Source organism: Acanthochromis polyacanthus, chromosome 4 (genome assembly GCF_021347895.1).
Source record: "Acanthochromis polyacanthus isolate Apoly-LR-REF ecotype Palm Island chromosome 4, KAUST_Apoly_ChrSc, whole genome shotgun sequence".
NCBI classification, from domain to species: domain Eukaryota; kingdom Metazoa; phylum Chordata; class Actinopteri; family Pomacentridae; genus Acanthochromis; species Acanthochromis polyacanthus.
Genome location: NC_067116.1, coordinates 19929940 through 19953535, shown reverse-complemented (window position 1 = coordinate 19953535; position 23596 = coordinate 19929940). Strand labels below are relative to the sequence as shown.

Sequence of the window (23596 nt, the reverse complement as noted above, 5' to 3'; positions counted from 1 at the left end):
CCCAACTCACAGTCCTCCAATGTTGCTGCTGCATCCATTATTCACATGCTCCAATCAGGAGTTGTGTCCAGGCTATATTTTTTGCCCCCTCAAGGGCTTCCAATGAGGATTTTATTTGGAAAGGGTGCAAAAAAACATAAGCTCAAATGATACATTATGTGCCACAATGTCACTGTGAACTCCACCATACTCTTCTGTGTGAATAATATTGGAAGAATATCATGATTTTAAAGCATGCATGCTTTAATTATAGTGCTGCAGATATATTAAAGTCAATTTAATATCAGTGAAGGCCTTAAAATATTATAGTCAAGCCTCTAACCTTTGATGTAATTACATTTTCTTATATACCCCTTTAGGAGATATGTGAAAAGTACAAAAGACCTTTATTTAATGTCCAGTTAGAATTACTCTGCACTGAAATGTCCTTCCATGCATCTTATTAGAAATAATGTTAATATTAGTAGCAATACTGTTGAAAATTACCTGCATTATTTACAATATTTGGAAGTGATCGGAAATATTTTCATTATCTATTAAGTTGCTTTTTTAAAATAATAACAATGATAAAAATAAAACACATTGATCATCCCAATGTGTAAGCAGCCATATCTTTATGGTTGTCCTCTCAGTGCAACCATGACTCAAAATATTCCAAGACACCAAACTTGCAATAAGAAGTAGAAAATGCTCAGTTGTTTGGCAATTTTGCTCTAAAGATGATTCGAATGATCTTTGATTGGATTTCTGTCAATGAATATTTTCTTCCCTTTTTTAAAGACACACCAAATGTTGGACATTTTTTGTAAGCCGGATACATATTAGCGATATGATGGATAGTGTCTCAAATCACAGTGTCTGTATGTGGTAAAAAGGCACAAATGATGATGGTTTAAAGTTTGTTTTTGAGCTTTGAGTGTCATTAGCTGAAATCATTCAAAGCCCCAGTGTTGCAAGAAACTATTGAGTTAATTGACAAAGCTCCCCAGCTACGACCTGCTTTCTTTGATCCAAATACAATCCAAATAATGAGTCTGGAACCATGATAATGCAAATTTCTCATTTGAGTCCATCACTAAAATTGAACAAAGACCTCTGGCCTATTAACAACAACAGATTAAAAATAAGAGGAGCCTTGAGCCGTGAGCACTGTAAGACAACAGCACCATGCTTTGTCAGAAAAAGGAAGCTCACGTTGAATTTTCTCAATCTCTTCTCAACTTAAAACCAGATTGGGATGTTAATAGCCTCTTTATAATGTCAGTAACATCCAGCAGATTTGCAATTTTACCTCCAAATTTGTCACTTTAAGTCTAATTTTTTGTGTTGTGACCCCGAGTGCATGCGGGACAAAACACTGACCAGTGATGGCATGCTTCCTTCCTGGGCCTTGTCCCCTGGCAACAGAAGCCCTGCATGGTTCTGAAAAGAGGACATGAGCCTGGGAAACTCTTTTAGGAGAGCAGACGGGAGCTCAAAGCACAGCGGGAACGGAATGTCCGAAAGAGAGGAACGATACCCCCGCCATAACCGGACGCAACGTGCTGCCGCTGCATTGTTGCGATGGAGCTTCCTGTCTTGCTCCTAACCGTGCCTACCAATATTCAGAACACGATGCCCTGCATGCTGAGGACACAGCGAGCAGGTGCAACGCCATGCTCTCTGCCAGGTCAGTGCAAGATCAAAGGTTTGCACATGAAGTTAAAACATGTTCTCTGTGTGTTCTGCGCTTGTATTTGTGTGATTGTTGCTTTCTTTCTCTCTGTTGTTCACAGTGAGTTTGCCTGAGAAAACAAATGCCCATTAAATAGATCAAATAAGCAAATAGAGCTGAAATGATTAGTAGATTAACTTCTTAAACCATCAAAATAAAATTATACTTTAATGTGTTAATTGAGCTGTTCAGTCTTTTGAAATAGAGTATTGATTTTATTGATCCCATAAGGGGAATTTTAGTGTTGCAGCAGCACTATACATTTAACAAAAACATACATAAAACTTCTAATTTAAAGACATACACTAGATATTTTTTTAAATGCTAATTTTTAAAAAAATATTAGGAGTAAGATCACACTAAAAGAAAAACTCAGTGACATCCATTAGTTTAAGATTCTCAAAATGGAAGAGTTTTCTTTTTGCTTTGCTTCATTATATAGTAAATTCAACACCTTTAGTGTTTTTAGCGATGGTCAGACAAATCAAGAATGAAAATAGGGCTCAGGGAAATTAAAATGGGCATTTTAAACAGATTTTAAATGAACAATTGATAAAATAATCAAGCTGATACTGAAAACAGTTCCAAGGTGCTGCATTGTAAGAAAGAGATTTGAAAAGGGACTGAATGAAGTGTCAGATTGCCTACAGAGGACCTGTGCTGACCAGCTGGCTGAGGTGTCCATGATGATCTTCACCCTCTCCCTACAACAAGCTGCAGTCCCCACCTGCCTCAAATCCACCACTATTGTCCCTGTGTCCAAAAGTCTGCCATTATAACCCTCAATGACTACAGCCCAGTCAACCTGACCCTAATTATGAAGCGTTTCAAGAGGATAATGATGGCACACATCAAGAGAAGTATCCTCACAGATCTGAACAGCCATCAGTTCGCGTACCAGACAAACAGATCTATAAAGGATGCTGTCTTGGTTGCACTTCATACATCCCTAACCAACCTGGAGCAGCCGGATACCTACATCAGGATATTCTTTGTAGACTATGGCAGTGCCTTCAACACTGTAATCCCCCATAAACTCGTACACAAACTTACCAACCTTGAACTCTCCACCACATTAAACTCATGGATTATGGACATTCTGTCCAACAGGCCTCATAATGTCAAGATGGGTGAATCTGACATCCAGCACCATAACCACGAACACCACAGAGGTGTGTGCTTCCTCACCATGGACTGTGTCCCCATCCACTCCTCCAACACCCTGATAAAGTTTGCCATCGATACTTCGGTGGTAGGCCTTAAGAGGGAAAAAAAGACCTGGTACAGGCAGGAGGTCCAGCATCTGGAGGGTGGTGTGCAGACAAATACCTGGTCCTCAACACCACCAAAACAGAGGAAGTCATCAGAGACTTCAGGAGGACCAGGAGAGTCATACAGTCCCCACTCTATATTAGAGGAGAAGAGGTAGGGAGGGTGGACTCGGTCAAACACCTTGGCATTCACATTATGAAGGATGTGACATGGACACCAAATACCTCCAACCTGGTGAAAAAAGCCCAGTGGAGGATGCTCTTTCTGAGAAAGTTTAAGCAGGTTGGTCTGGTTCCACAACTGTGCAGAAATGTCTAAAGAAGCACCATTGAGAGCATCCTCTGCCTGGGCTACACAGTGTGGTACAGTGGCTGTAAAGCAAAAGACAGAGAAGATTTGTCCCAAGTGATAAAGGTGGCACAGAAAATCGTGGGAGCTGAGTTCCTGGACTTGGACTCTGTGTACGCTAAGCGCATGCAGAAAAAAGCACGGGCCATCTGCATGGACATCAGCCACCCTGGACACACCCTGTTTGTCCCACAGCCGTCAAGGAGGAGGTACCGCGCCATTAAAACAACAGACTGAGGAACAGCTTTTTCCCCAGAACTGTAGCCTCCATTACACCACCTCCCTCCCTCTCCCCTGCCCACAAACAGCACAACCCAGAGCTGGAACTCTCCTTGAAAAATACAAGTACCAACCAGCTACTGCATTCATAAACAACAGTCTTTGCATTAGAACTCCTGTGTCTATTATTCCAAAAATACTAACATTTTTAGATACTGTATTATGGATCCCAGTTTAACCTTCATGATTGTGGTGCAGCTGTTGTATAAATAAGGGTGCCTGACTCACAACAAAAAGCAAAGGGCCAGAGATAATGCTAACAAAGCCCTTGCCTCAATGACCGGTAGTGATACCTGGGACAGTTTTTTTCTAAGTTGCCTTATGTACAAAACAAAACCCCACACCTGTTCAAACCTGCCTCACATGCTCTGATATTGACTTTGGCATTGGTGATGAATTCTAAATGGCATTGGAGGAGTCCTCATTGTGACTTTCCACTGGCTGATTTACAGTTCTGTTTTAAGAATTCATTAAAAGCTGTTATGTCTGCTCCAGAGTGCCTTTTTACCTGCTTCATGGCGTCACTGTAACATAATACTGACTAATTTCTTATCATAAAAGAAGCTGCTGCCCTATTTTTTACTGTTCCCCCCCCCCCCCCCCCCCCCCATCTTCCATAGGATAGATTGAGGATTAATGATTATCCTCATAACAGTTAAAGCAGAATCTAGGAATCTGCTGCATCAGCTGCAGGATTTGCTTGACAGAACAGACAGGCAGTAGATTTGTTGGTGGCCGAGTCTGAGACTTCTGTAAGAAATCCTGTAATCCAGGGATTTTCGTCCTATGTAGGGCTTCATATAGTCACAGTGGCACCCATGCTGCATTGACATCTATCTTGTTGAAAAGCTGCTGAATAAGACACAGATTCTCCTGTCTGTTTACTTCCAGATCCCTGGTCTTAAAGGCTTAAACTCTGTGCGTCTGCAGTTTTTACACATTACAAATGTTTCCTTCAATAGGAAACCTGGTTTTGCCTCTTGAATTCCTGCTTTTTGATGCATTAAACCCTGCTGGACAGCCAAACCATCCTGCAGCAAAAAAGTGAGTCAGTGGCTCAGAACATGAAGCCACACCAAGCCGTGCTAAGCTGCTCACGTGATGTGCGTGACGCTTGGTGATGTGACGGTGCGTTATAGGACAGGAAAAGAGGAGCTGTCCTCTTAACGTAGACCCAGCCCCGGGTGATGAAGATGGTGATTCTGATAATACTGTTGATGGGCACAGACGAAGCATATTTATCAGATAACAATAATAATAATATAATCATGGCTGTGTCTTTGCTGTATGATGTTTAATGTTTTTGAAATTTGGCTTGCGCGTAAAAGTGTCATTCGCCTTTAACTGGTATCCTGAAACGCTATTACCGAAATCATCAGCTGACAGAAAAAAAAATCCATCTGAAATCACAGTGGCAGCCCGTCACGCTGTGCATTTAATTAAGTTGATGCCATTAATCATGCAGCTATGATTGCCTCGCAGAATGAATCATGACAAAAATGGACAAACAAAAAATCGACACCACCGACAAAAATAACCCAAATGATGTCATTCATGATGCTCCTGCGCGCATCCAGCCATATATAGGCCCAGAGCACAGAGACAAGTTTGGCATTTTAGATTCATTTGTCTCAGAAACGAGGAGGGGGAAAAAGGCAACAGATTTCTCCCTGGAACATGTTCTGTCCACCGAGCGGGGACGCACCGTGGGGGGAAGTGGTCACAGCAATTTCCAGAGGTAGCCTCATATTATGTAACATCCTCTCACGGATCATGATGCTCTCACTCCATCCTCTCACAGGGGAGGCTGAGTCAGTCAAACAAGAATCACATCAAAACAAAGGACCCCTAAACCCCAGCAGACGACTTTTACCTTTCAGAGCGATTTCTGGCATTCTCCCGGGAGCGTCGTGTTGTGCCGTGCTGGAGATGCGCTTTGAACCCCGGCTCCGCGCACACACACCGACCTTTGATTTGTCATTCGCTGCCAGTCAAAGGTCAAAGCGTTAAACATCCCAAGACACACGCTATAATGTCAGGATTTCCCTACGCAGCTCCAACTTAACCTGCAGGTTAAAAAAAAAATATCACAGAAGGCTGCACCGGGCTACGGCATCATCGTATAATCACATTTTGGCATATGATCAACAAACACCGTCCTGCGATGGCGATTGGTAGATCTGCAGAAGCTGTGGATGTGCGTAAGCGAGGAGAGGGCAGCAGTGAGGATGTTCATAGATCTGTGCGGTGGAAACTGCGTCTGACAGCGCGTCCTGGAACAGAAAAACCAGGAGTGGACTTCAGGAAGGGGAATGTGCTGAAGGAAGCCTCTTTGGAGAAGTGCAGTAATTAAAAAAACAACCCTTATGACATCCACCAGTAGTACAAAAAAACTAATAGATATTTCAAAAATGTGCATTCTGAACTGACTTTTGTCAAGTTGGAGTCTCCAAAAGAACACCTGTTAATCCTGAAGGTTGACAATTGTTGGTTTTAGACACATTGTAATAGATAATATTGTCCTTTTGTTATGGTTCTAACGCTGCCCTGCACCTCCTGTCAAAGGTAAACACAGCAGATGTAATGTGTTAAAGTGGAGCAGGAGTTTCACCCAAGCCCTAATGCACATGGGCTTTATTTACTGATCCGACAGGATTAGACAAGAAGGAGGAGACACAACAGATAGTGCTCCTATCCACGCGTGTCTCTGTGTGTTTTTCAGTGCGTGTTTTAAACATCCACCATTGCTTTTGCACTTAGGTTTACACACCCTCCTGCTGCTTCCTGTTTTTCTCACATGATTTGAAAGATCAAGGAGCAAAGAAGGGAGGGGCTGAGCATTTCCATTACTTTTTATTGCAAGAACGGAAGACCGCGTTGGTGTTGAGTCTTGTGACTGCACTGCGTCCTTGAAGAAATATTTAAGCCACCTATGTGCAGAAATCCTGTCTGGGAGCTTAATCACTTTAGTATGAATTAAGTGGTTGTCTTGCACCAAACACAGTCTGGCAATAACTGATAAACTGTCAATGAAGTAGGTGCAGTGTGTTGCAAAACAAGTAGATGAGTCATATAGACAGACAACAAAAGCAGACGTGGGAAAATATTTTTTATTGTTCTTGGAATGTAATCTGTGCAGACACCATAGTATGAACACAGGACAGAAAAGAAACTCACTGGTGTTGCATAACAGCAGTGAGTTGTGGTTTTGTACAGTTTAGCGCATCACACCCAATCATTCAACAATAGACTGAGCATCCAGCTATAGAGTCGACACAGCAGAAACCACAATGTAAATCAGCTGCTCTCGACAGACTCTACAGACGTGTTTATCAAATGAACACACTTCACACTTTTTCTGCTGTGATTCTCTGACAGTTTCTTCTTCTTTGGTCTCCCATCTACGGGAACTCAAAAGGCTTCACAATCTAATGTACAGCACACAATATCCTTTAACCCCCAGAAATGGAAAATAAACCAGAAAAATAACTGAAAAACAGATGGAAAACATGTGCTGCCCATGACTAATCCCTGAATTTGCATTTTGTTGTTATTTTGTAATCAATTAAGGTGATGAAACATTTACAAGAAAGTCTTTGAAAACTGGAATGTCAGTATTGCCACAACTGAAAAACAAATCGTATTTGGTTTTGGTTGTTCTATTGCACATGTTGGTCACTGGTGTGCTTGAGGCAAACTTCAAATGACTGAACATAAGCTGTTCTCTATGGTGATTAATTATGACAAGCCGTAAAAACAATCAATGAAAAGCTGCAAAGCAAAGCTGGACATTATACAAACTGTTCATCTTGTAACAGTGATTTATACATTCAAACAATCTGGAAGGGCAAAAACAACACTTTTACATAAATGACCTAGTCAGAATCGACATGTGACCTCTTGCTTGCTAAAGTTATAAGCAACAGTATTTTATAATTGAACAATAACAGCAAGAAAAACATTACATTTCAATAGAAATACGACATAAATCTCAAGGCAATCTTATATTTATATCTCTTACATTTAAAGGAATGTAACGACATTGAAGGCATCGGTCTTCATCCCAGCCCCAAAGTGCCGCAGAGCGACAGCGAGGCCTTCTTAGACCACGCCCAAAGATGACTGCTTAGAAAAGTTTGCGGTGTTCCAGCATTAAAGTAAAGAATAGCAGTTTATACAGTGCACCTCATCTGTGTATGATGGATATATTCTAGAAACACTGAGCTGAAACAAGTAAAGAGCTAAAAACTGCTTCATGAAATGACTTGCATGCAAGCGTTTTCAGGTTTGTAGTATTTGAGAAAAAACAAACAAAAAAAAAGTACCCAGATGGTGATCTATCAAAGCACAGGTCTGGTTGTAGATAACACCATGCTGAGCATCACTTTTGGTGGGTTATGATTGTAGTGAAACTGAAATTTGTGCGTTTTCTGCTCAGTGAAAGCTGTAACTCCTCAGTTTCAGAATGTTGTGAAGTTATGACAAAAAGAAGGATAATTAAATTCACACCCACACAGCATACTTATAGAGGAAATAATGTGATATTATTTGTTATTGCCACCAAAAAAAAAAAATTAAAAAAAATCTACCATGTATCACTGGATATGTAAAGATCCCAGATTTTTCAATAAAAACAAAGACAATCTGTGTTTGAATAGCAGATTACTTTCATGACAGCAGTGAATCAGTCTTACATATTTAATGCTTTGAGCTACCAAACCCCTCATTTTTTGGTTTCCAATGATATATTAGTGCACCAATATTGTTACCATCAAGAAAATCCCCGAATCTGTATTTTTTTTTTTTTGCCTATTTGTAGTGTGGATTGAATAAACTGAAAGTCAAATGTGGAAAAACAGGTGCTTGTGTGAAATGCTGATTTATGAAAATGATCCGTTTTGATTTTGCCTTGCAGGATGTGAACATTTTTACAGTGATTACGTGGAATTCGTCACAATCTTCAGTACAAAGCTCCTGAAATATTTGCATACAACCATTCATCTAGAAAAACCCAACTAATGATTGAAGACTGAATCACAAACGTGCTGATCAGTGCCCTAGTCCTTTTCTCTCGACCTCTGATGAGGAAGCTCAAAGCTGACACGAGGCCACTATGTAAAGACATCACCCTGCCTTGCCCTCGCCCTCGCCCTCCTCCTTCTCCAGCCCCGTGGCTTCTCTCTCAGTAGTGTCAGGGTGTCTGGGTTCGGCAGGCATCTGACGGCTGTGTGTGCATCTTGGTGTTGAGGAGAGAGTTGATGTAAGGCCAAATCCGGTCCGTCTCTGTACCGGAAAACGAGTGCAGGACTCCTTGTGACCTGAGTAAGGAAACAAAGACGGATGAACAAATAAAGAGGAAAGCAGGTTTTCATTGCAGTTATCTCAAGATGTTACAAAGAGTTCAGCAACCAAGCATTCCTCCTTTACAACATTGCTGATTTCACAAAAAAATGTTTTTGAAAAAAGAACCAAAAACGTATGCAGTACAATCAGAGATATCAGCTTTTAGTACGTGCACAAACACCAGCTCCTGAAATATTCAGTACAAGTCAGGTGTGTCATGCTAGCAGCAGCTAGTGCAACCTCAAGCAGGGGTTGGGAGTGGGCTACTAAAATGTAGTGACCTTAGCATTTCTCCAACTCTAGGACTCACTGTTTTATTTTATTTTTTTCAAGCTTGCAGTCTTCGGACTCAAGTGCCATTACAGTGGTCCCTCGTCTATCGTGAGGGTTACGTTCCAGACAGCCCGCGATGGATGAAAATCCGTGAAGTAGTGACTATATATATTATTTTTAAAATTGTTTTAAGGCTTTATAAACCCTTCCCACACGCCGCATAACACCGCAGAGCAACACTATGTGCAGCGATCAGACATGTGAAATGAACAAGGCCAGATGCTGAATGCTGCTACATAAGAGAGACAGAGAAGATGAGCCTACAGTCACTGAGCCAATCAGTGCCCAGTGCTCTACGCTACGCATTTTATTTAGATTAAATATTCTTTTAATATGCTTTTTTGTTAGATATACATTTATGTTGTTTTCAATTTTTTAGGCTAGAAAATGCTTATTTTACTGCAAAAATCATTAAAATAAAGTAGCATTCACAGAGCTGGTCACTTTGACTGAACTGTAGTGCTGCAATGCACCATGGGAGTTCAGGGAGTTGAGGGTTTAAAAGCCATTATTTTGGTTTATGTTCAACCAGTTGCAGAGCACATAAAAGGCCGATATCCTGTTGCCAGCATCTTTCTTCAGAGCTGCTAGCCTAGCCATGCTAGACCCAGGTTCTGAAGGCACAAGGGTCTAGGCACGCTCGACAGGGAGGGAGGCAGGCTAAAAGGTTGTCTATCAAATCACTCTGCAGCAATTGGGTAGGTATACAACCAATCAGCGCAACGAATAGGCTCCTAGAGCACAGGAAATCAGAGGATGCGGTAGTTCGGTGAAGCCTTATTTATACAGTCAATGGGTGAAGCTCAAGTATATTACAGACATGTTAACAGAAAGATTATTCAGAGTCGGTGCTAATGGAGCTCAACGACTATTGTCGTTTTTGTTGTCGACCCTGGCAGAGAATTAAATTCGTTGCCGTGGGTTGTCTGGCGCGGCTAGGCTAGCTCACCACTATAAGTGTATGAAAATATCTATACAGCATACCCCAAAATTCTGCGATATAGCGAAAAATGTGCAATACCAAATGCCATTTAAAAATCTGTGATACAGTGAGACTGCGAAAAGTCAATAATGATATGGCGAGGGACCACTGTACTTGAAATCTAAGACATTTAATCAGAATTTACATACCTACACCCCCTGTTAAAAGTTTTAGGACACTTTCTCATTCAAATAAAGAAGAACATGTCCTACAACTTTTGACAGGGGGTGTATCTACCAAATTTGGTACACATATGGAGCACATCAGGCTGAACAAAAAAGTCAGTGACAGCCACATTCCAAACCCAACAGGAAGTGAGCTATTTTGCGTTCAATGTCAGATTTTGCCCATTTTTCATTTTTTTTCTAGAGCGAACTCCTCCTAGGGGGAAACTCCAATTCACCTCAAATTGGGCCAGTACATACAGGAGGCCTTAATGATCCAAAGTTTTAAAAATCTTTTTCCAAAGTCAAAGAGCGTGTCCGTGGTGGCCTCTGGAATTTTGATCCTTCGCCATGAAATTTCAAATGCTGTGTAAATGCCCTGAACATGCTCCAATCTGCCTGAAACTTTACATGTATGATCGGAGTCCTGCCCTGATCACATCCATATGATGAAATACACCCCCTGTCAAAAGTCGTAGGACAGGTTCTATTTTATTTGAATGAGACAGTGTCCTAAAACTTTTGACAGGGGGTGTACGTCTAGAGTTACAAAAGGAGTTGCCCTTTAACTAGGGATGTCCTTATACAAACAAAATGTTAAATCATTTGCAATAAATGTAGTTACCTCAGAAAACCATCTGTGACATCTGGCAAAAGAGCTTGACCGCAGCAGGAAATTTTCAAAAGAAAATAAGGCAATAAAAGATTTGGAATGCCAAGATCCCAAATGAAAGAAAACTGATGTAATCTCTTTCACAACATGTGTGTTTTGTTTTGGAGTTTGATTTTGTGTGTGTAATAATGCACAGGAATGCATTGCTTTTCAGTGTCAAATCTCATTTGTTTGTGACAATAACATACCACAATACTTTAATGTTACTATAAAACCAGTTAATTTCCATTCTGGTGGCTCATCTCCCTTAATTTATCCTAATTTTGATTTTCTAAGTTGCTGCTTACAGGAAATACACCAAAATATTTGTGGTTCTGTCGCGAAACTGGTTGTTGTAATGAAAAATCACATCGAAATCTGAGTACAGACTGTACACCAATTAAATGAAGAATTTACTGACTTGTACAAGTCTATGACCGGCTTTGCCACGTCTTTGTAGTGTCTCAGCCTGGCCATCAGAGCTTCGGGCTTGTCGTCATCGTGCTGAATCAGTGGCTCACCGGTGACGTCATCCTTACCCTGAGGGGGGCAACGCAAGGTCAATGATGCACCAAAGGTCAACTCAAGACAATGCTGCAAAAACTTACTGCAAAAAGGATTATGTCGCAGCACAATAAGATAAATACACACGTGGACAAAATTGTTGGTACCCCTCAGTTAAAGAAGGAAAAACCCACAATTCTCACTGAAATCACTTGAAACTCACAAAAGTAACAATAAATAAAAATTTATTGAAAATTAAATAATCAAAATCAGCCATCACTTTTTAATTGTTGATTAACATAATTATTTAAAAAAAACAAACTAATGAAACAGGCCTGGACAAAAATGATGGTACCTCTACAAAAGATTGAAAACTATTTGACCAGAGTGACATGATTAACTCAGGTGTGTCATTTAATTGACATCACAGGTGTTTCCAAACTCATAATCAGTCAGTCTGCCTATTTAAAGGGAGACAAGTAGTCACCCTGCTGTTTGGTGAAAAGGTGTGTACCACACTGAACATGGACAACAGAAAGCGAAGGAGAGAATTGTCCCAGGACATCCGAAAAAAAATGATAGACAAACATCTTAAAGGTAAAGGCTATAAGACCATCTCTAAACAGCTTGAAGTTCCTGTGACAACAGTGGCTCATATTATTCAGAAGTTCAAGACCCACGGGACAGTAGCCAACCTCCCTGGACGTGGCCGCAAGAGGAAAATTGATGACAAATTGAAGAGACGGATCGTTGGAATTGTATCCAAAGAGCCCAGAGCAACCTCCAAAGAAATTAAAGGTGAACTCCAAGGCCAAGGTACATCAGTGTCAGATCGCACCATTCGTCGTTGTTTGAGCCAAAGTGGACTTCATGGGAGACGACCAAGGAGGACACCACTGCTGAAAAAAACTCATAAAAAAGCCAGACTGGAATTTGCAAAAATGCATGTTGACAAGCCACAAAGCTTCTGGGAGAATGTCCTTTGGACAGATGAGACCAAACTGGAGCTTTTTGGTAAGGCACATCAACTCTATGTTCATAGACTCAAAAACCAAGCATACGAAGAAAAGAACACTGTCCCTACGGTGAAACATGGAGGAGGCTCAGTAATGTTTTGGGGCCGCTTTGCTGCATCTGGCACAGGGTGTCTTGAAAGTGTGCAAGGTACGATGAAATCTGAAGACTATCAAGGCATTCTGGAGAGAAATGTGCTGCCTAGTGTCAGAAAGCTTGGTCTCAGTCGCAGGTCATGGGTCTTCCAACAGGACAACGATCCAAAACACACAGCCAAAAACACCCAAGAATGGCTGAGAGAAAAGCGTTGGACTATTCTAAAGTGGCCTTCTATGAGCCCAGATCTGAATCCCATTGAACATATGTGGAAGGAGCTGAAACATGCCATTTGGAGAAGACACCCATCAAACCTGAGACAACTGGAGCTGTTTGCTCATGAGGAGTGGGCCAAAATACCTGTTGACAGCTGCAGAACGCTCATTGACAAATACAGAAATCGTTTAATTGCAGTGATTGCCTCAAAAGGTTGTGCAACAAAATATTAAGTTATGGGTACCATCATTTTTGTCCAGCCCTATTTCATTAGTTTTTTAAAATAATTATGTTAATCAACAATTAAAAAGTGATGGCTGATTTTGATTATTTAATTTTCAATAAATTTTTATTTATTGTTACTTTTGTGAGTTTCAAGTGATTTCAGTGAGAATTGTGGGTTTTTCCTTCTTTAACTGAGGGGTACCAACAATTTTGTCCACGTGAGTAATTAAAAAGGAAAATTGCCTGCGTCACAACATACTGCATTTAGACAACATTAATACCCATGTATTGATCTTAGGGTGCTCATGTATTAAAAATATATGAAGCGCAAACAGCTTGAATGTTGTAGTCAACATGAAACAATAGTATTGCCATATCCTCTTTTCAAGCTCTACTATAGATCTATAGATCATAGGATATATTTTCAAAAACTGACTTTTAGCACAACAATTTTGCTTAAAAATGTTTGCATTATTTAAATGTTCTTTCCACATGAGTCTTAAAATTCTGAAAGTATTCATTACGAATGATTTGACTCATTTTTTCCCCACAATAAACTAGTTCCAATTCCTAGTTAAAATGTCTTCTACATTGTCCATTTCCCACGTTGAAAAACTGAAATTAATTCTGTCAAAGGACATTTCTTTTTCACTTCAAATTTAAGGCAGGCTGTGTCATCTTCATTGTCGGTGTATGTGTAGTGGCGACTTCACGTTTCCACATTACATTACTGTAAGTTGCATATTGGACATGTTTTCTTTTGTAAATGTTAAAGTTCATCATGTATATTTTGTGTGTCCTGTAAGTACATATATGGTATATTTTTTTTTAAATATCTGTGAATCACTTAAACATGTCCATGTTAAAAAAAAAAAAAAGTTCATATTTCAATTTTATAAGATACCAACTAGTCTGTCTGGTGATTAGGAGTTTGCAAAGAGAACCAATAAGCTGTAGGAGTGTTGTCTGGCTGGAGGGTGGAGTACCGAATAAAGAATTCATCTGCCTTCAGTCTTTCATTTTGAACACACATTAAATTCCTCACTGCTGTATATTCTGTAGATTGTAACTAAACTGCCACTTCCGGATTTCTGACACCTTCACTCGGGGTGGGTTGAAGCCCATGTTGTAGACTCTACCGCTGGCCGGGTGGACCCAGCGGTCGCTCAGTCTCTCCCTCAGAGTCTCATAGGGGATGTTGAGGCTGATGACCAAGTCCAGCTGACACAAATTGTTGAGGGCCTGGGCCTGCGACAGTGTACGAGGAAAACCTGGGAACATATCAGAGGGAAGAGGGGGGGATGTGTGAGGCATCGACAACCAGGGAAAGATGGTGACATACACTAATGTATGGCCTTTGTTTATCACTCAGCTGCATTTAGGACTGAAATGCATATGTGCCATCATTATGGCCAAGTCAACAGCACCATTTCACTCTCTTACACACTGTAATTTCCTGTTAAAAAGTTTGCCAATATCAGTAGCTGACAGAGGGTGAACTTGGACTGACACCGTTTCCAGTGAAATGGTTTGGAGCCCTGACATAATAACAGGATTATGCACTTGTGAATGAACTTACTGAGAAAACAAAGCTGTCAGTTACACAGCCTGAATACACCAGCAGCAGCAACAAGAAGACAAGACTCTACAGTCACGCTAGCAGCTCTGTGAAGCTGTATTTAGAGTTGAGCTAGAAGTACCTTCCATCCTGAGCTTGATTCTGTCTGAGGCTTCTCGCTGTTATAAGGTGCCAATTGGTGAAAATCCATTTTTATTGCGTTTTGTGGTTGGTAGAAACTTGGAGGTGTAAACTAAAAGCTGTTAAGATACGAAGGCATTTACTTCTGCCAGCCCTCGCCTACAGGTTAACAAGCGAGTAAGAATTTGACCCAGTTGCAACGCAACACCTAACTAACCACTAGTTATCCAGCTTAAACTGTGACAGACTCGGACTGAGGCAGGAACAGCAGTGGCTCATTGGTTTTCAGAGCAAACCAACCCCATTTAGGACCAGGGGTTATATAGTCATGGTAAAAATTAACCATCTTTGCAGCATCTGGAGCTGAAAAACTGAGACACACACACACTGTGGGAACAAGTAAGATTTGATTAACTTGCTGAGAAGAGGCCCAAGATGGCACTTCTGAAGTGGAGTTTTCCTCTCTGCTGTTGAAAAGTGCTGCTCAGGGTTTCTTTCACCTTACAATGTAAAGCGCCCTTCCGATGACATATGTTGCGATTGGGATCAATATGAATAACTGCTACTAATACAAGCATGTCAATGTGTTTATAATATAAATGCAAGCATGCTGATGTTTAACGTCTCCTTTTTAGTGGAGCTACATTTGAATGTCAACATTTATTAATACAGCTGAGGCAGATTAGAATACTAGTTTTAAATCTCAAAAAACAGATTTTGGGACAGATTGAAATTTTGACCTGAAGATGGCACAGGACCACAAAAGTTATTCCAGTTCATTCTGAGCAGTTGGTAGGAATATTTTACCGTATTTCATAGCTTGATAAGTGAAAACCTGCTGATGATCACCAAGGTATACACAAAATATTGTATAAGGGCCATACACATATCAATCCATCTATTAGTCCAAAGTAATTCACTATAAAAAAATGTTAGGAAAAGTTAGGAGACCAGTCTGAACCAACAGAGAAACTGTCCGACTGACTTGAGCCTTGTTGCTGTAACATATCACCTAAGCTTCTGTTCCATATTTGCTATGAGATTTGTACAATACAGCTATGGTTGGATTTTATTGCTGAGATCTTTACAGTGACACATTAGGTAGTGTTCCACTGAAGAAACTTAGACTCATTTTAGAGTGGCATGACCTTCAAAACAGGTTCAGATCCCCAAACCAGTCTGTGTAGAACTTGGTTGGCTCTCAGGGGAACAGAAAGTACCTACTCTGGAGCAGATGCTTCTGACTGGCCCTAAAACATAAAATACAGGTAATATAAATGTAGGTCACAATGCTGATCATGAACGCCATTTCTCTGCCTTCTCCATGTCCTGACTGAGCAGCAGTGTTCACCTCTTGAACACCAGCATATTCAACATAAAATTTACTATACATGCTAACATAAAAAGACCTCCATTGTTCTGTTTTCCCCATGCTCATACAACTGGAGTAACTGCTATTTGTTGTTGTTTTTGGCACACTCCGAGTTAACGTCGCAGTCATGGCTGCTGGCTCCCACATGACAATGGAAACAGAAAGGGCCGACCACAAGGCCACTCCTGTCCTCTTCTCTCTACTGATAGGTCAGAATCTCAAGGTGACCTACAGGACACCACCACTAAGGCTGGTGGGTATTCACTGTCATCCTCAAGTACAAATGGGATGTACTAGCTCACATAGGGAACCTGCTCTTCATGTCGGTTCTTTATTTTTAAGCATTTTCCAAAACATGTTTTCCTTTAAATTTGATAGGCATGCATGCATTTGGGCTCAACCTCAGTCTATTGCTTCCTTATGTGTTCAAGTGGAAACTGGCATGTTCTTTTGTCTGGTCAATAACACATTGTCATATTTCTCTACCCATCAATGTCATCATGCTGCCCACAAATGAGTGAGAGGAAGGCACTAATCAAAGGTTGCAACAGAGAAAGACAACTATGTGTATACACTGTACACATGAGGAGGATATATTTTCTCAGTGGGAAAATGAAACGAAAGAATGAGCACAACACATGCATTTGAAAACTTAAAAATTTGAATTACACCACTCAAGTCAATATCCTGCTGACACCAATGAGTCAGCCTGTCAGAATCATGAGATAAATAGGATTGAAAGGCTCCAGGGAGGCACGCGTGTGTGTTTGCCTTCCCTCTCCTCTTGCTCAATTATTTGTTTGCTGATCGTGTTTCAAGGTTTAAATATGTTTAACGCTCACTTGCTTGCCTCATCAATGTTTGGCATCTCTCTTGACGATAGGGGCTAATTTTTAACCTTGAAAAAGACACAATGATCTGTTGGTTTTTGTCATCTCAGGACATCACTCAGTGTCCTCAAAAGTACATATAAAAAACTAAACAAATAACAGTGTTGTGAGACTCATTTTCAGCTACTTGAGGTATTTGAATTCAGCATAGCAACAAGAGACTGGCTTTGTCTTTACACACTTTCCATTAATATGCAAATTATTATATAATCCATGCACAAAAAATGAACAACACATTGACACACAGTATGTGATCTAATTGCTAGTTGCTAGTGTTACACCAAAGTAGTTTAATGCATCATAGGACAATTATTTAAAAAACAAAAAGTCTCCCACATTTACTCTGCTTAAGTTTCATTTTTTTGGGGGGTGGGGGGAAATCATTGCCTGATGTTTGGCACCGACTGTAATTAAATTAAAAATTGCAAAAGAGATCAAGCAAGCACAGGGAACTTGCTTGACCCTGCTGATCTGAAAATCAAAAATGCTTTTTGAAGGACTTTTTTCTTTGAATCTGAACTCAAACATCCGACTACTTTAAGTTCAGTAACAGTTAGGGGCGGCTGGCACTGAACTCAGTGCCTCGGAGCACTAATTACCCACAGATGTAGGATAACATCGAGCTCACTTTACTACCACCTCATACTGAAGGAAAGGGGGCATTGCATGTGGCACTTTGTGGTCATGTTTCTCAAATTGCAGAGGTGTAAAAGAGAAAAAAAAAATGCTTGCCTGATGGCCCCACCTTTGGGGGTGGCACCTGTGGCAGCCAATCAGATGTAAGGGATGGCAGGCAGTTACTTACTACCACTGCCATGACACTGCATTATTAAAAACACATTCCCTTACAATACATAGTCAAGAAAGAGGTTCAGTAGAATGACATTATATAAAGCAGGAGCTGTAACAGAAACACTGTTTTCTTACCATCCAGCAGCCAGCTGTGGCCGCTCAGCTGCTTCAGTCTGGGCAGCATCAGTCTGGTCATCACATGGTCGGGCACCAGCATGCTTCTTTCTACATAGGACTTCACCAGCACCCCTGCCTCTGATAAACAACAGACAGGTGAAAATAGACTATGCGTAAATGCTTCTGCTCCCTGACTTTCAAGTTCTAAACAAAAGAGGCAGGGAACGGCCTGTTGCATCCCAAGTATCCAACCTAAATTTGTGTCCCTGCAGAAATAAGTAGCTGTTTCTATCGTCCTCCTAAATTTCACTGGAAACCCTCAGGCCTAGTGTGGATAATTACATAAACACTCTGCCAAGTCAGACTTCCTCAAACAAACAGGCCTCTTGAATTCACTGGTTTATAAAGTACAGAAAATTTTCTCTGAAAAGAGAAGAAAAAATGCATCCGCAAGTCATAACCTTTCTCAGGCATTTGAGTTGGCCAGGCACTCAGGCTTTTACTCCAGCTCTCTGACCTGAAATCAACTTTATTGTCAGTATACATGGGCTTGGCACAGGCTGGGATTTAAATTGATTCCAGTTGGTTTGCTATAATGAGGAAGTTAAGGGAGACACAACGAGTGGTTTAGGAGATTTGAGGAAATGATAACAGCAAAAACTTCAACACTAGACTGTAACTAGAGTAAGACATCGTCAGATGTTTGTGCAAGAAAAAAAACAGACAAAAACCTAATAAAAACTGCTTTCTTCGGAATTCTCGGTGTTGGATTTGGAGGGCTGCATGGGTTTCTGTTAACTGAGCTTTAATATAAACAATTGTAAGCCAGAAAATCCACATTTATCTTCATTCTGCAACTTTCTTCGGCTGTATTTGCATTTCGGTCACAATCAGAAGGCTCTCCAGAGGAAAGAAAACACGAGGATCGTGAAACACACATAAGCAGCACAGAAAATGACGCGCTTCAACTTTTTTTTTTCTGCAGGCATGTTCTTCCTGTTGACACCACAGTATTGACATTTGGGCTTCAGCACATGCACAGATGTATCCTACCTGTGTTTGCCGCTATGCTCTCTCGCAGATAGTGGCCACTGGACAGATACTGCAGGCCAAAGCTTTGCGCAATCCTCTTGGATATCGTGCCTTTCCCTGATCCTGGTGGACCCATGATAGCAGCTCGGAATAACTTGGCCATTTCTTCCTCAAAAACACGCTGCTGCAAAAAACTCTAGGATGCTCAAATGCCACTTACTGCTGCCTGTGCGCAAGAGACCGATTCACCTCTTAATCAGAGTCCTAATGAGCTGCACGCGTGTAGGCAGAAGAAGACAGGGCGGCTTTAAAAGTAGCCGATGTCAATTTAACCGTGTCACTGGAGTATGTGGGTCTTTACGCAGAGCCCACTCTCTGCGCACATTGGGGCTAACCTGCTCTTTGACTCGGATCGAAACGCCTGTTCCCCTTTTTTTCCTCTCCCTTCCAGCTCTGTTATGGATACATTGCGCACGGCTGCGTCTTTAAGAACAAGAGTTTTCTCTGCGAATGAATGAGGGAGTCTCCACAACGCCCTATTTTTCTGCGCACATCATCCAGAAAAAATGCGGATGAGTGAACTCCGCGGGGCAAACTGGTTCCTGTAGTTTTTCATGGACGCACACTGTAGTCTGTCAGTGCAGGCGAAATCTGAGAGGGGAAAGTCGAATAATCCTGATTATATTTTTGCACAGGGCGTGTAGGAGACAGGAAAACGCCCTGTTCACCTATTTATCTGTGGGCTGAGAATGCCCTCATACATACTAACAGGCAAAAAATACGCAATAAAATAATCCCAAAACGTCCAATGCACTGCAAGAAGAGTAAAGTTTAGTAAGTTGTAGCAAGGAATAGAACAATACTGGTCCTCCTGTCCGTTGGAGAAGCTTTATTATAAGGGTGCATAAACTGCAATGGCAACGATTTCTGTGGGTGATCTAATAATCTCATTTTAAGTGCGTGTTTAAGGTGAGATTACAGGTATTTTCTAAAACCAAAAAGTGTCATGACCCTAATTTAAAAAGATGTCACGCAAATAGTGGTTCTGCAATCTTAAAAATAAAACATTTGAGAATGAATTTTCCAATAAACTGGTCACTAATGGGCTCCAATTTTTGAAATGGATCACCAAAGTTGAAATCAAGAAACTCAGCTCTGCAATAAAATAAGGAGTGTCATCGGGCTATTCTTGGATTCTGCCACTTGTTGACAGCATTTCCAACCGATCAGAGCTTTCATTATTGCTCGTGCTTGGTGGTGGGTTACTATCTCCTCTGGGGGGTTTTGTGCTGTTTGACTGGAGGCGCAAAGGAGGAGGAGGAGGGGGGAAAAGAGCACATGAGTCGCTGTCATTCCACGCAACATTTGCGGACGAGAGGAATCCAGTGAGTAGCCTACTTGTTGCGAGCCATACGGCGGCGGCAGCGTCCCGGAGCTGTCAAATATTGCGCACAGGCTTCAGTGTTGAGTCCGTGGAGTAACCAGACTAATCCAGCAAGACAAACAACTCGGAAGATGAACCTTTTTTTTATTTCTGTTTTTTGTTTAGCCTCGCGAAACAAGTTGTCGTCGGCGCACCCGGAAGCCTGCTTTTAAAATCATGATCATTTCTGTCACATGGTTTTGGAGAATTCAATAACAACAAAAAATGGCGACAATCACGTTGCTCTGTGTGGTCTTGCTGCGTCATTAAAAATATTCATGTAAACACGGGGGATTAAACGGGGCAATCGCAGGTAAGTGCGCGTAATATTTCTTCAGCGTTCAATGCAGACTCAACGCAATTAGGAATAAATGATTATATTTGGATCTCACAGCGTGCTGTTTGTTTTTGCCCAGAAAAAAAGGGGTGTGTGTGCACTGCTGGGCGTTAACGTTTGGCTGCACAATATTCAATGCGAACGTTGCACTTGTACATAGATATTTGTTGCGCTTTGTTTTATTTTGGGTCGCTTTTTCAAGAGCACATTGGGTTTGATTGAGACGAGCGTGCGTGTTTTTGTGTGCTGGCACAAACGGTCGTGTTGGGAATATTTGGGCTCAACTTTTATTTATTTCTTTGTGGCAAACGGCAACAAGCGACTGCTATTTTCTGCTCTCTTTGTTGTCGTTATTCATTGAGATAAGTGCCTTCACCCTTGTAAGCCTGTTATTTACATTGAAGCTTTACGCAATATGGACGCGCTTTCATCACAGGGGCGCGTTTATTTTTTTCGGTTTTTTTCTTTTCTTTCTTTTTTTCTTCTTTTCTACGGATGACAACAAAAGGCTCTGACTGTGTGTTTGTTCTCCAACCCGCCCCTGTTTTAGTTGCTGCACATGTTGCCGTCCACGTCCTCCGTGGACAGTTTTGGCCAGTGCGCCCTAATGGAGTTGTTTACATGAAGCGCGGAGGGGCGGACTCGGCCTGGCGAAGGGAGGAGGAGCCGCTAACGTCGGCCAAAGCGACGCGACCGGACTGCTCGAGAGGAGGAGGAGGAGGAGAGAGGAGGGGGAGGAGCCGGCGACCAGAATCATAACAAGTCTGACATCACTCGGCCTTGTGGTTGGTATGAATAATATACTGTCTCGTCCAAAAGCAGGAAAGAGGTGAGGGAGGGAAAAGAGTGAAATGAAACCTTTGTACCCGTTATTGTTTTATGAGATGAAATATTTACCAGGATACTGTGTAGCAGCAAGCTAGAGACTTTTTTTTTTTTTTAAAAAGAAAAAAGCTCAACTACAAGCTCAGAGACATCACAGATCCACATCTGTTAGGTCACCGGGTTCGTGTTGCATGTGCTGCCTTATGCATTATTAACTGGATTTTCTTTAGACACTGCGAAAGCTCCGTGAAAAATGATGTTGAAAAGCAATGTCAGTGGATTTCCATGTGTTTGTCACTCTGTCACATGCAGCTCCTATCCTAAAAAGTCTATTTTTTTTAACTCATAATGTGCAACTGAGTCTGTGTCATGAAGGACAGAATCAATATTTGTAACAGTTTGTCTGTGCAAATAGCAAAACCTGTCATACCTCCTACCAGAATAATGATTCTTTGACTGTAAATGTTGAGGGATTTAACTGACTGCAACCTCTCACATAACAGCATCTTTCTTCTTAGCAGACTGCATGTTTGTTTCTGCTCTAACCAACTACGAATAGGCTTTTTTTTAATCTCTGACTTTGAAACTTAATTAAAAGGGAATCATTTTTGACTGAAATGTTGTTGTTTTTTTCAAATGTAAATCCCATCTTTAGGAGATCATTGGTGTAACGGATACTTCAGTAACTGATGTATTGTTAAATTGCATGCCTGTATCAGTCTGTAAGTGAATCTGTTGTAGTTGTAGCTTCTGTGTGGTGCAATATACGAGAAGCTGGAGATATCACATGAGATACCACCAGAGGAGCTGCAGGAATGCAAAAGGAAAACGGTATCTTACAGCACGGATATTATGGGTGGATGACAAATGGAGTGAAGCCACGGACTGCTAGATTTGACAGGCTGCCCTGGTTCAGTTATCACAGTGCTGATGCTGTCCCCATCGAAGGTACAGTACTGTGATAACTGAAGGATGGCTGCCAACTTGACACTAGTGCAGTGATCAAAGCAGCAGAAGACCAAAGAGCAGGTGGACAAGTGTGAGTATGTACATTAAAAAAAGGTGTGAAGATTAATAAAAGTTCAACGGGATATTTAAAATGCGGTGTTTGTTGTTTTTATTTATAAGAATAATTTCCCCTAGCTGAATCTAATATTAAGACATCATTTTGTATTCGAGTGCTACTAAACTAAAAATCTGCAAGTTCAGAATTAGAAACACTTTGTTGATCCCTGAGGGGAAAATGCATTGCAAATTAAGTATTTTTTATTCTGAATTTGTGCATTTAAAAATAAATAAATCATCTCTGCATTTAAAAATCTCTTAAAGACAGAGGTTTGCAGGCATAAAGCAGTCAGCTATGGAGTGACTGAAACAAAACAAGAGCTGAAGAGTTACAATGGTGCCATCTGATGTCAGTTCCATGATTCATTTTTTTAAAATTAAAAAGTCTGAGTGTCAAATTATTAAAAGGCACCTTGAATAGGAACATGCATGCATTGTCTAGCTAAGTAAGCTAGCGCAATTGTCAAATAATTTATTTTTGAAAATGCATTTTTTTTTAACCTTATCATCATTACCTGATGAGTTGTTTCTTGTTTTTTGTCATGAGTGATGTTAGCAGCTGTGAGATCTTACAGTACCTTCAGGGACAATCAGGGCTATCTTTTATTGAGGCAGGACATACCCAGTTTTTTTTTACACAGTTTTTGTTAATTTACACAATTTTGTAAATACCTTCCATGCACATTTTAGTAAATACCACACTCTCATTTAGGATGATTATGAACAAAACATGATGTTAGTCCTGTAGTTGTCTTGCCTCCCTTGTGTCCTGAGTTTGACATTAATAAATTGAACTGATTCAAGTCAAATGAATGTTTATAATAGCACAGATTCAGATATAAGAAGACACTTGTACCTACTTCCAAAATTTATTGACACATATTCAGATTTGGCAGATCTTT

The 23596-nt window shown here is 40.9% G+C and overlaps 2 protein-coding genes and 2 long non-coding RNA genes across 4 annotated transcripts in view; 2 read left to right on the top strand and 2 right to left on the bottom strand.

Annotated features, from left to right (window-relative positions):
- dnajc6 (DnaJ (Hsp40) homolog, subfamily C, member 6) overlaps positions 1–5775 on the bottom strand; it is a 54755-nt gene extending 48980 nt beyond the window's left edge. Inside the window, exon 1 of the mRNA XM_022219453.2 lies at positions 5487–5775. The gene's annotated coding sequence lies outside the window, so the exon portion shown is untranslated. The remainder of the gene's footprint in view (positions 1–5486) is intronic.
- On the top strand, positions 83–4107 carry LOC110969381 (uncharacterized). The gene is made up of 2 exons (XR_002596968.2): positions 83–1669; positions 1776–4107. It is a non-coding gene; the product is annotated as an uncharacterized LOC110969381 (long non-coding RNA).
- A 935-nt stretch (positions 5776–6710) lies between the features above and the next one.
- Positions 6711–19630, bottom strand: ak4 (adenylate kinase 4). Its single transcript, XM_022219456.2, has 5 exons — positions 19066–19630; positions 18031–18150; positions 14241–14413; positions 11509–11627; positions 6711–8931 (listed from the first exon to the last, which is right to left on the bottom strand). Exons 1-5 carry the CDS (start codon positions 19205–19207, stop codon positions 8805–8807), a joined length of 681 nt encoding a protein of 226 aa, XP_022075148.1. The 5' UTR covers positions 19208–19630; the 3' UTR covers positions 6711–8804.
- Positions 19631–20173: 543 nt separating this feature from the next.
- Positions 20174–22729, top strand: LOC110958154 (uncharacterized). The gene is made up of 2 exons (XR_002596159.2): positions 20174–20780; positions 21355–22729. It is a non-coding gene; the product is annotated as an uncharacterized LOC110958154 (long non-coding RNA).
- Positions 22730–23596: the final 867 nt, after the last annotated feature.